Raw genomic sequence first — 13,316 nt, 5'->3', positions numbered from 1 at the left:
AGTCATTTATGCATTCACGTTACATGTTTGTCATGATTATATATGATTCTGCTTACGTTAATGATGAATAGATATGCTATGTGAATCTGTGACGATATATATATGTATGTAACGTTTTTCAGAAATTAAGCCTATGTTAAATTAAGTGATGTGTACGGTATGATTGTGAATCTGTGATATATGAAGAGTCTTTCAAAAATTAAGTTTATGCTAGGCTAAGATGTATTTTACAGTATGATGTGCTATTTACTAAGTATTCAACTCATTTTTGTTTGTTTCTCTATTTTCTTCTATGTTTAACTATCACAAATGATGAGTATGAGGACGCAGAGCTGGAGGGCCAAGAATAGATCTAGTGTAAAGACTTAGAAAGGAATAAGTGTTATTTACACAAGAATTAGTTTAGTTTATGTTTTTACTTCCTTTACTAAATTTTCAACTTAACTTTTTCTCTCCGTAAACTTTAGACTTTTCATGTTGTCAATGGTGGTTGAAGGCTCTTGACGGGAGGTTTTCAAGAATCGAAGCATGGCTATGAGTTCTCTTAGTTGTTTAGTTATTGAGTCAAAGGTTTTTGAGGTGAGAAGAGAAGGGAGTAGGGTGTGCATTACTGAGAAGGGATGGAAAGGAGTGAGCTGTGTATGGTTGGGTTTAGAGACTATCCATTGGGTGGCTCACTCTTTGGAGGCTTGTTTGAAGACTGGGAGCAAAGATTTTTACTCTGCTCGAAGGGAAGGTGATAGAGGCTTCACTGCCCAACGATGCTCTAACTCGCGTGGCTCATACATGGCGTTAGCAGCGTATGGAGGGGGAGGTCGCCGGAGCTACATACTAATACCTCAAGACAAGGCCGGTATGGGGTGGAGGAAGATGATGGTAGTGCTAAAGGACATGGGCAAAGTAGGGGTGCAGGGGAGGAACCCACCGCAAGTGAAGGCTGTAGCTCAGCCGTCGGGATCGTACAAGGAGGCTCTGGAGGTCCCTTGAGCCACGCAGCTCACTGTGATGGTTGACATGCAAAAGGCCTTACCTCCCTTTTCCGTAGTTGATCAGTACGGAGGAGGAGATGACAGAGGTTTGGTTCGGTTGAAAGAGGAAAAATTTTTGAATGAGTTACATGAAATGCAGATTGCATTGGGGGAGTTAACTAATAACGTGGCTTCACTAGTACGGTGCGTTGAGGGCTGTGTGATGGAGGGCATGGGCACGGGCTGCTTGTTGGGCTCACGGGACTGGGATGGTGGGGTGGGCTGCATGGGAAGGTTCAGGGTACCAGTTGGGCTCATGGTTTTCAGCCCAAGTCAGGTACACAGAACGAAGGCCCGTTCTGGAGAAAGAAACTGCAGGCAGTTGGCAGCCCATCGACACGTGGGCCTGAGCCACCGTCGACGGCGAAGCTTCAGTCGACCCCGCCGAAGGTCGTAGCGGCTCCGATGGAGGCACCGATGCCGAAGGTCTCAATAGCTACGCAAGGAGGAGGGATTTCCGTTGTTTCCAAAGCTCACGAAGCCCCGATAGCGACTCAGACAACATCGATGGAGGTCAGCGGCACACAGAAAATTTCGCCGAGGCATGTGGAGTCTGCTGCGAGCAGTGGAAAGGGTGTGAGCAGTCCATTAGAGGAAGGAAGAATTTTTTAGGCTGCCGTGGATACTGTTGTAGATTCTTTGCCCTCTAATCTGTTACAGATAGTTCCGATGTATGTTGAGGAAGTTATGGGAGGGTCAAACAAGGGGATTTGCGAGCCAAGAGTGGAGGCAATGGACACAGTCAAGGCGGGAGGGGTTTCTGTTGTGGGTAAGGAGATAAGCCCAGTAGGGGAGGGTACCAGTTTGTCCATCACCTTTACAGATGATCCCACTTCATATTGCACCCCGAGCATCAGATTGGGTTTTAAAAAAAGTAGAGGAGCTTCATGGTTGGGTGGGAATTTCTTGTGAGGGCTATGAAGAGCAATTCATGGCTCTCCTAGTAGCTATGAAAGCCGGTCGGTCTACGGTAATGAAGTCAGCTGTTAGAAAGGAGAGAGAGTTGAAACGTTTGCAATGCTCCATTAACTACGATAATAAGGAAGGACCTTCGGGCAGAGATAGAGCAAAAGGGAGGGATGTTTCTTTCGTTAATGACGCCTAAAATACTGTCGTGGAATGTGAGAGGGATTAATGACGTGAATAAATGCCTACGTATTAGATCCCTTCTCTGAAATTGGAGAGTTAACATTGTTTGTCTTCAAGAAACCAAATTGGTAGTCATTTCTCTTCGCATCATTAGGAGCTTGTGGGGTTGTCCTCATGTGGGATGGCATTATTTACCGTCTAATGAAGCATCCGGGGGCATTCTAGTAATGTGGGATAAAAAAGTGGTGGAAAATATGGAAGATTTCTAGGGGGATTATGTGGTGGCATGTTCGTTCAAGAATGTCACGGATGGATATCAATGGGCTTTTGTAAGTGTTTATGGGCCTAATCTTGACCGGTCACGAAGTTTCTTATGGGATGAGTTGGCAGGCATTTGTAGCATATGGGACCTACCTTGGTGTATTGGTGGCGATTTCAACATCACTCGTTTCTCGAGTGAGAGATCAGGTAGTTCGGGTTTCAACTCACCCACGGTAGATTTCTCTAACTTTATCTCTGAACAGAATTTACAGGATATTCCTCTTGCAGGTGGTTCCTTTACATGGTCTAGCAATCGAGATCTCCCATCTTGGTCAAGGATAGACAGATTTTTAATCTCATCGGAATGGGAGGCACACTATCCGGATCTCATTCAGAAGCGACTACCCAGGTTGTGTTCAGATCACTTTCCCATTCTTTTGAATTGCGGGGGCATTAGAAGAGGTCCAAGGTATTTCAAATTTGAGAACATGTGGTTGAAGTCAGAGGGTTTTCTGGACAGAATAAGACAATGGTGGTCCTCTTACCAATTCCATGGCAATGCTAATTATACGCTAGCTTGCAAATTTAAGTCTTTGAAAAATGACTTGAAGGAGTGGAATACTCAAGAGTTTGGTAATGTCGAAAGTCAAAAAACTGTTCTATTGGAGGAGCTTAAGGGCCTGGAGGGCGTGGAAGAGGAGAGATCTCTTTCTGAAATTGAGCGGGCCCGCAAATCCCAAGTGATTGCGGACATTGAAAGGATGTCTCTCTTGAAAGAAATATCATGGCGACAGAAATCACGAGCTTTATGGTTAAAGGAAGGGGATAGATGTACCAAGTTTTTTCACCGAATGGCCAACTCACATAGGCGGAACAATGCTATAGATACCATGTTGATAGAGGGGGCGGTCTCATCCAACCATAACCAGATTTCAGATCACATTGTTAATTATTTTGATAAGCTGTTTTCGGAACAATTTGAATGGAGGCCAAGACTTGACGGGCTGATTTTTTATGTTATTGACTCGCAGGCTGTGGGACGTCTCGAAAGGCCTTTTGAGGAGGGAGAGGTCAGGGCTGTGATCAAGAGTATGGCGGGCGATAAAGCTTCGGGTCCCGATGGCTTCTCTATGGCCTTTTTTCAGACTTGTTGGGATGTGCTTAAAGATGATATCATGGAGGTTTTCCATGAATTTCATGGAAGTGGGCGGTTCGAGAAAAGTCTTAACGCAACTTTCTTAGCACTCATTCCCAAGAAGCTTGGTGCCATAGAAGTGAAAGATTTTCGTCCCATTAGTTTGGTGGGTGGTTTTTACAAAATTTTATTCAAAGTATTGGCGAACAGATTGAGTAAGGTGATGGAAAGCTTGATTTCGAAATCTCAAAATGCATTTATTCAAGGTAGGAAAATCCTTGATTCGGTACTTATAGCCAATGAATGTCTAGAGAGTCTTATTAAATCGGGAGAGCCGGGACTCCTATGTAAGTTAGACATGGAGAAAGCATATGATCACGTCAATTGGAGTTTTTTAATTTATATGCTTGAGAGATGCGGCTTTGGCTCTAAATGGTGTTCCTGGATCCATCATTGTATCTCTACGGCCTGTTATTCCGTATTGGTGAACGGCACGTCAAAAGGTTTTTTCAAAAGTTCTCGAGGTTTACGTCAAGGAGACCCTCTTTCTCCTCTTCTCTTTGTTTTTGTGATGGAAGCTTTCAGCAAGATGATATTAGGGGCAGTAGAGGGAGGCTTCATATCAGGATTCTCAGTGGGAGAGGCAAGTTCAGGTTCGCTTAATATATCTCACTTATTGTTTGCTGATGATACACTAATCTTTTGTGAGGCCAGACAAGAGCAAATTCGAGCTTTGAGGACTCTATTACTATGTTTTGAAACAGTGTCAGGGTTGAAGGTGAATCTGGCTAAATCAGAGGTAGTGCCTGTGGGTTTTGTACCATACATGGTGAGTCTGGCGTCCGTCTTGGAGTGTAAGATATCTCAGTTGCCCATGAAATACCTTGGTCTTCCTTTGGGTGCAGCGTTCAAATCGAAATCTATATGGGATGATGTGTTAAAAAAAATAGAGAGGAAATTAACTAGTTGGAAGCGGATGTACTTATCCAAAGGGGGACGGGTAACTCTCATAAAAAGCACTCTCTCCAACTTACCAACATATTTCCTCTCATTATTTCCGCTCCCCACTAGTGTGGCTCATCGCATGGAGAAACTTCAACGTGATTTCTTGTAGGGAGGGATCAAGGACGAGTTTAAATTTCACTGGGTAAAATGGGCTACAATTTGCTCCCCTATTAAAGAAGGAGGCTTGGGTATACGGAATTTGAAATCTTTCAACCAAGCCTTGCTTGGCAAATGGTTATGGAGATATCACCAAGAACAGGAGGCCTTGTGGCGAACCGTCATTGCTTTGAAGCATGGGGAATCTTGGGGAGAGTGGTGTTCTAATGAGATGAGCGGACCTCACGGAGTTGGGCTTTGGAAACATATTAGAAGAGGGTGGGACATTTATGCAGCACATACTAGCTTCAAAGTTGGAAACGGAATGAAGGTAAAATTTTGGCATGATTTATAGTGCGGCGATCGGGCACTCAAGGATGTCTTTCCACAAGTTTATAGCTTAGCAAGAAGGAAGGAAGCATCAATAGCAGACTTAGTCATCTTTTCCAATGGCATTTCCCAATGGAACCTCACTTTCCATAGAGAAGCCCAAGATTGGGAGATGGATGTTTTTTCAGCCTTTTTTGACCTTGTGTACTCCATTCGGGTGTCGGGGGAAGGTGAAAATAAGATATATTGGCGACCCTCTAAGAAGGGCGTTTTTACGTCCCGCACTTACTATCATTCCTTGAACGTGCACAACTCAGCCCCGTTCCCATGGAAGAGCATTTGGAAGACAAAGGCACCTATAAATGCAGCTTTTTTTGTATGGACAGCCACTTTGGAAAAAATTCTTACTATAGGCAACCTAAGGAAACGAGGCATTATAGTTATGAATTGGTGTTACATGTGTAAAAAGAGTGGTGAGTCAGCTGACCATCTATTATTACATTGTGAGATTGCTATGTCCTTGTAGACCGATGTCCTTGCACGAGTGGGCTTAACGTGGGTGATGCCGGAAAGGGTATGTGATTTTCTGGCCTCGTGGAGAGGTATTAGGGGAAACTCTCAAATTGCATCCACATGGAAGATGATACCTATATGCCTATGGTGGTGCATTTGAAGGGAACGGAATGCAAGATACTTTGAAGATCAAGAGAGATCAATGGAAGAGCTTAGAATTTTGTTTTTCAATACTTTACTCCATTGGTCGATTGTAATTGATTTTCATGGCAGGTCTTTTCATGATTTCCTTGTATCTCTAAACTACACATAAACTCGCTCATGTATATGTTCCGTATACTTGGGCTTTTTTGTCTCTCTTTTGATCAATAAAAATTTATTTACCGATCAAAAAAAAAAAACTTTATGTTTTTAGTTTCAGATTTCAAAAATAGTTATGTTCAGTTTAGTTTACGTTTTTTGAGTAAATGAGGTATTTTTCATGAGTTCAAATCTCTTCACCGGGCATTATGTTATGAATGTTACTAACATCTCTATCCTACGGAAATGGGGAGTTACAAAGTAATTTTACTACCAGTTTTGCTAGGGAGAAGCCATATTTTTAACACACAGGCCACACCACCCAGCGTGTAGGTGACGTGGAGATGTCCAACTAAAACAAAACAATTAATCCCAAGCACTTGAAAAAGATCATACTCTGCCAACTCTGAAGCTGACCCAAGCACCTCCTGGCTCTGAACAATTATTTCAAGATCAGATTTTGATTTTCTGTGTTGTCTTTGTGTGGATTTTCCGTTTAGCTTCCTTGAAAGGGTGTTTGGAAAGAAGGAAGAAAGGAGGAGAAAGAAAGCTGCCCAAAAAAAGAAAGAAAAATAGAAGTTTTTGATTTGGGAACCGACAACTTGAAAGAATGACCACACTCTTACTTTTGAGACTATTGTTGCCTCTGACCACCACCACCACTTCTTTCTCTCCTCCCTCCCCCATTTCTTCTTTACCAGATTGTCCTTACAACTCCCTGAAAACTCTGTGTTTTGGAAGCCCCAATCTGAGTCTCTCTTCTCCCTATTCCCTTCATCTTCATCATTCACTCATTCTCACCATAGATGTATTTGACAACACTGTGTGTGTGTGGGCGCGCGCACGCACAGGTGAATTTAAGAGTTGGGTTTTGTAGATTGAGATGTTTTAGATGTTTTGTAGATTGAGATGTTTTAGATGCAAAAGTTAGTAATTTTTTTACCTTTGGAGAGTTTCTTATCCTTAGCTTCTGTTCAAATGCATAGGCTATAATGGGTCACGAGAAGGGGGGGAAACACTACATGCAAGTGAGAAGGAGTGCTGAAATGTTGGGTGCCGAAGGCAGGCAACAGAGAGCCCATGGGAATAGGGAAGGAAGGGAAGGACTAAGGAGAGTTGCCTTTCAGAGCTTTTCATTTATTGAGTGGGGGGATTGTGGTCTTTTTACTGTGCCAGGGTGGCAGGTGTGGATGGTGTATTAAAACTAAGGCCGAAGAATAGATTTTTCCTTTTACTACAATTGACGAAAGTAATTTTACTACCATTTTCAATTACTTACAAAAAATTTCTCTAGGAAAATTAGAAAAAATAAAGAGCAAAAGAGAACAAATAAAAAAACATGATAAGTTTGCAGATTCATAGAAATATAGATGCCAACTGACCTTCCAATTAATATGACCCAAAACGGCTCTCAAAAGACTTTTCCTGAGGTGTGAAATGTCACGAATGTCACCCTGCTCAATGATAAGATAGTATATGACCACAAACATTTGTATATTATATAATTGAAACTCATGGCATTGAAACCCCCCAACATTGAGTTTTACGTTGCATTGTGTACTCAAATTCTTGAAGGACCATATGAGGAAGTAAACCAGTCCCCAATGTGTACAGCCAAGAAACGTCCTGACTCATTCAAAACATAATCATCCAAACCTGCATGAAATTTAACATTCCACCACTCCAGCCCAAGCTTCACAAAGCCAACAAGTACGTCATGTTTAGTTCAGCTTAGGCTAGCAAGACCTGTGAATGATACTTTTGCATATAATTTTGTCTTTCTCCAACAAAAATTTGGGGAGTATTAAGAGGGATGGTAGAGGAAAGGATAAGGAGCCCCTATTCCCTATTATTCAGCTGTGTAGAAGAGAAAGAGGTTTTACCTCCCTTCTACATGAACAAGGAGAGAAATAGTGAAACACAACTATGCAATTCACGCTTTTGTTTATTTAATATTGGATGAATGGGTAGGCTCTCCTTCCAATATACCTCCCTTTTAACCCACACATTTGCATTATCAATTTTGGATGGATGGGAAAGGGAGACAAAATGAGCACGATCTCCTTCCAAATACCTCCCTTCCTCCCCCCACCCCCCACATTTTTCCCCTTCTTTCTAGCAGAAACCACCTCATAAACACAATGGTGGGGATACTACTCTAATTCATAAAACAAAATCATCTGTATCAATAAACACAATTCGAGCAAAAAAAAAAGACAAGAAAATTCCAAAGATAAAAGCTTAAGACACTTACTTGAGAACCTTTCCTTGAGAAGTAACAAGAAATGAAATACAAAAGAGACCTGAATAAAATTCCACACAATTAGATAAATCCATGCAATAATAGAAGTGCCAACATTTGACTTGAAATTCCATAGTAAAACATATAAAAGCAATTAAAAAGAGAAAAAATAAAAGGCAAGAGTATCGTGTGTCAAATTGGACACTTTCAACTTTGGCCTTCCTCTAAACAAGATACATATGTTTTTTTTTTTCTTTTTTGATAGGTAAATAAGATCCATGTGTCTAAAACATCATTGCAAACCCCTAGGGATTGGCTTAAGTGGTAAAGGTCTTAGTCTTGGAGTATGCTCCCTCCAAGGTCTAAGGTTCAAATCCTCTTAGGTGCAAACAATCTCTAGGGGTCATCAAACTAGGGGATTTTTCCCTTAAATTACCCGAGGTGCACTTGCTGGAAACTCCTTGCCGAGGGCGTGTGCACCCTCCGGATTAGTCGAGACGTTGTTCTCAGACACCCGGTGCCGTTCACAAAAAAAAAAGACATCCTTGCATTCTAGATGAAAAACTGACTTTAGTTTGCTGCTCAAGGGGAGTCCAGTCGAGCCTGCAGATTGACTGCTATATAAGGCTTCCTTGGTTAGGCAAGTTTGGCAAAGCAAGGTTAGAGTTTGGTCTTCAACGATGTCAACAGAGTAAGATTCTTGAAGAAGGATCCTGGAAAATAATTATTATGCAAAGTTCATGGGCACCAATGGTTGGTTTATTGAAGCAAACTGGGATTGTTCTATGTAGAAGGTCGTCTACAAGAAGGTATTTTCCATTACCTGAGGGAAACATTGTTACTCAGGAAAATTCGAAGAAAAGTGTTATGGCTCTAAGATACTTGGCACGCAGAATACAGAGCAAAGGCTCATATTACATTTGAGTCGACATGGTTGAGGAATCTACTGCAACAAATTGGATTTCCAGTCACTTTCCCTGTGTAATTATGTTGTGATAATCAGAGTGCTCTTCATATTGCTTTAAATCCAGTTCTTTCATGAAAGAACCAAACATATTGAGGTCACTTGTCGCTTTTTTCAAGAACAGATCCTCTCTAAAGGTATCATTAGATCCTTTTCAACACTCAAGATAGATATTTCCACTATCTTGCTAAAAGGTATCCGTACTGTATCTTCCATACTGGGACTATTGCAAGCATGAGGGGGACAATCAAGATATATATGATGTGTTATGTACTACTATAATTCATTTAAGCGTATTTATGTCTTTTCTTTACATATATGCATAAATGAAGAAACATGAAAGGTAGAGAGAGATTTTTAATGCCCTTTTATCTCCTTCCTTTCTTTTCTTTACCTAAAACTTTAAATCATAGTTCTTCAAATCTAACATAAACACTGAAAAAAAAATTAAGAGGACAATAATATAGGAATGCAGGGATCTGTTGCTCAAACCGAATCACACCAACGTTATGGAAGTTCCTGGATTGTGTGAAATAAGAGTAGTACCAAAGGCACCCTATGATTTAATGATCAAAACTGGAAAATTGGCTATGGAGATTCTGCGCAGTAAAAAATTCATACAGACACAAAGGGGTTCGACAAGAAAGGTTGACAATGTGGTGGTATTTAATTGGTTAAGACGTCATGAGCAGCTCAAATGTTGACTTTTATATTTCTAGGTCTTGACACAAGAGAGTTATTAAGACATGCTTTGAAACTTGGGTTTCAGCAATGATGGATGATTAAATGCAAACTTGGAAAATTAACGATCTAGGAGTAAATATCAAACTATTTTTGTCATCTGACTTTCCAAGTAACAGAAATGTTCTCTCCTTAGTTCCTCTATTTAAAAAAACAACAAAGAAGCAAGGAAATGATATCACCAACGAAATGAATGTGCTCTATTGTGGAGGATGACCCTTCTTGCATATTGTGGAGTGTTTAAAGAAAAAGAAATGAGTGCAGGTTTAAAGATTGTGAAATGTCCGTGCCAGAACTCAAATCATTTTCTGAATACCCTCTTTCATTCGGCAGTGATCCACAACAATGTAGCTTACTTTGTTTCTTCTTGCCAAGATTTTCTATCACCTTTTCCTTTTCTTAGGTACATCAATCTCTTATATACTTTTTGAGCATTGCAAAACACTTATCTTGGGCAAGAAAAAATATGTAGTCTGAATAAAATGCACTTACACGGACGGCATTCGTTTGAATAAACTAAGATCCCATACATCTTGAGGTACAACATATGTATTTATTAGATCCTGAAAGAAGAATATTTGACATAAAAACACTTTTAGAAAAATAATAGGCATGCTGGTGTAAAATGGATTGTTATAAAAGGCATCTCCTAATTGCTTAGGGAAAAAAAGAGCAATACGCAAAAGTGCAAGAACACAATCTAATAGGATATATTTCTCCCATGATTGACAGAGGATATATTTCTCACACTCACATATGAGATTATGTTACCAAGAAGCACCAAAGTAGCATCAACCTGCATGGAAATATCATATGAATTAGCTTTCCCCCCATTTCTCCCTCTCACGGGGATTATTAAACAAGAAGAAACTTGTAGGTTATATTAGCAAAATTTCCCCACAATTAGAGGTCATAAGCTGGGTTTATTTATCATCCTGACTATAATTCAGAAAGGCATACAAAAAAAAAAACCAGTCAAGCTTAAGTGTTATGGAAAGTACAGCAAGAAAAATCAGTTAAAGAAATTTACAAGAACTAGAACCCTCAATAACTCATATCGACGATACCAAAGATGATTATACAAATGAAACTTACAACTGCAGTTACATTACTGAAAATTGGCAACCCATGCATTAGACAGCTCCATATTACTTGCCAACTAGAGTCAAACTGCAACAAAAAAAAAAAGTCTGTATAGTGTGTCATATGTTAATCAGGGCAATAAAGCAGACATAGACTCCAGTACACCGGACATGCGCAGAAGAATCCCATAGAAAACTTACAGAGTTTTACAATGCTATACAAGTATAAAAGATAGGCCTGGCCCAAAGGAATTATCAATCAAATATAGTCAAGTACTCCAAATATAAGACAGATTTTGGAGTTCAGGGGGTTATGCCTTTAAAGTTAATGATGGAACTTCAGAAGCTGTCTCTGTTAAAAATACATTCAATAAAAAGGCTGGAAAATATATACCTCATTCAAAGTAGAAGATGACCTTGATGAAGTCTCCCCATTCGAATCTGGAACCAGCAATAGAGAAGAGAGTTCCTGCAAACTCCTTTTGATGCAAGTAAATATATCTATGAGCTCAGGACCAAGAAGTGAGGGGCAGAGAAGAATCTAACCATGCTATGTGGCAATCATAGAAGGAGGTGATTGGATCTGGCCTAGATGCCTAAGTGGTGGATGATTAACTCATTGCATGGATTAACTAGAAATTATCGCAGGAAATATTTGGATAAGATGGATTCCTAAAACAACCAATAGCCACTGATGCAGTCATATGGACATCACAATAGGGGTGAACTACTAACACTGCCTAATGTTGAAACTGACAAGCAGACAGTACCTCATATTTATCATAGATGTGCTTAAAGACACATTTTAGATAAAAAGTAATGTATGGTGATTCAGAGTTTATACCGCAGAGTCCACAGCAAACCATCATAAGCATGACCCATGTTTGCATCATTCAAAATTCTGCAAAACATTCTCACTTGTCAGTCCATAAGAAACCTAATCCTCTTTTTCATGACAACATGCATGGCTATGGGACAAGGCCCGATCAAAGGGGCAAAAGTGTGGGTTAGGAGATTCAGATAAAAGAAAAGGAGGGGCATGCATAAACATATAAGGATTTGTAACTGTATTACCATGAATCCAATAAGAGAACAAGAAAATCTTAAAATCCATTTATTGTCCAGTATCCATTGTCTAAACAAGCATGCATAGATGCACAATTTCATGCTGACTTAAAAAGTCCTATCAGAATTATGCATGGGTACGTGCAACTTGATAAGTTGATTGATAAAATAATACAATAGATATGAAACCTTCCTTCCAAAGGCAACAATCGATGATCTAAGTGTGAATCCAACGAGATAGGTTTTAATAATTCATAAAAAAGATTATCATATCCCATCAAATTAGATTAGATTTTCATCTATTAATGATCATGAAGTTCATGGATTTGTGTGTGACTCCATAAATGTCCAAGTACATGTAGAAAGAAAACTGAAAATTCCAAATACAATATTAAGATTTTAGTAATGATTCAAAGCATTACAATGTGTGATTCCAGAGTATCATGGGTAATAATAATCCACAAGAAGAAGGAAATGGAAGTGGTGACAATTAGAAACGAGGAAAGCTTTTGAAAACCCCATGCAAGGTATCTTTTTCAAAGGGGAAAAACATTAAACCTGTTGCAGAGATAGGAACATAGCAATAGACAATAAATCTAATAAAACTGAAGCAAATCACAATCACCCTATCGATAATATGCAAAAAATTACCTTTCAAAGCTTGAACATAAGCCCTCAAACCAGTAGACAAAAACATCTTTACAAATGCTGGTGTGGTAGTTGCGAATGAGACAACAGAATGCAGCATTCCTGTGGTGCAGGGCCTTCAAATTAATATAATGCAATAGATTATAATTATATGAAGAGAAATGTCAATGATCATATCCAGCCATGCGTAAACAAATAAACGCATGCACAAATAATTATATAAGAAAGATAAGTCCAACAGAACTTTGTCAATCACCCACAACCACCTCAATTAAAAGACGCTAGATACGACATAGATCAATACAATGTAATTCTTGAGAATCTGTGTTCTTAATAACTAGTGTTCATGACTTTCTGTTTTTAATTTCTGATTCCTAGAATGTATTTAGCTGTTCTTTTGTATACTTCCTGTGTATACGGGCTTCGCCTACTTCATTCGTATTAATAAAATTTTTATTTTGCTTATCAAAAAAATAAGTAGGGTATTTTACACTTACAAAGGATTTCGCTGTGGTTCACTTAAAATACATATGATGAAGTGCAAGACAAAGGTTGCTTGACAATCTGACTAAGACATCTTAGTTAATTCACAAAGAAAATGAACAGTCAACCCTTAACTTAAGTAGACCGTAAGCACCCAGTCCTGAACATTAACCTACTCCCAGACCAATAGAGTATTTTAATATTCCTGTTTATGAAGTCAAACTTTCCTTCACCAACACAAACACAGGCCCAAACAATAAGTCAATAGAAACAAAATGACCCAAACGAAAGCTAAGACACAGAGGATCTCCCTAAAAAGATGTCCACTTTCTAG

The 13,316-nt window shown here is 39.6% G+C and overlaps 1 protein-coding gene across 1 annotated transcript in view; it reads right to left on the bottom strand.

The window, feature by feature from the left end:
* The window catches only part of LOC108991465 (serine/threonine-protein kinase ATM), a 113,570-nt gene that overhangs the window by 89,435 nt on the left and 10,819 nt on the right, over nucleotides 1–13,316 (bottom strand). Inside the window, exons 10-17 of the mRNA XM_018965714.2 lie at nucleotides 12,503–12,601; nucleotides 11,631–11,687; nucleotides 11,181–11,265; nucleotides 10,800–10,874; nucleotides 10,459–10,500; nucleotides 10,197–10,267; nucleotides 8,012–8,060; nucleotides 7,140–7,211 (exon numbers count right to left, since the gene is read on the bottom strand). Coding sequence (XP_018821259.2) covers nucleotides 7,140–7,211; nucleotides 8,012–8,060; nucleotides 10,197–10,267; nucleotides 10,459–10,500; nucleotides 10,800–10,874; nucleotides 11,181–11,265; nucleotides 11,631–11,687; nucleotides 12,503–12,601 — 550 coding nt within the window. The remainder of the gene's footprint in view (nucleotides 1–7,139; nucleotides 7,212–8,011; nucleotides 8,061–10,196; nucleotides 10,268–10,458; nucleotides 10,501–10,799; nucleotides 10,875–11,180; nucleotides 11,266–11,630; nucleotides 11,688–12,502; nucleotides 12,602–13,316) is intronic.

The sequence above is a fragment of the Juglans regia genome, chromosome 2 (assembly GCF_001411555.2).
Source record: "Juglans regia cultivar Chandler chromosome 2, Walnut 2.0, whole genome shotgun sequence".
Taxonomy (NCBI): Eukaryota; Viridiplantae; Streptophyta; class Magnoliopsida; order Fagales; family Juglandaceae; genus Juglans; species Juglans regia.
Note: the sequence above shows the minus strand (reverse complement) of the source record. Positions and strands in the feature narration are given on the sequence as shown.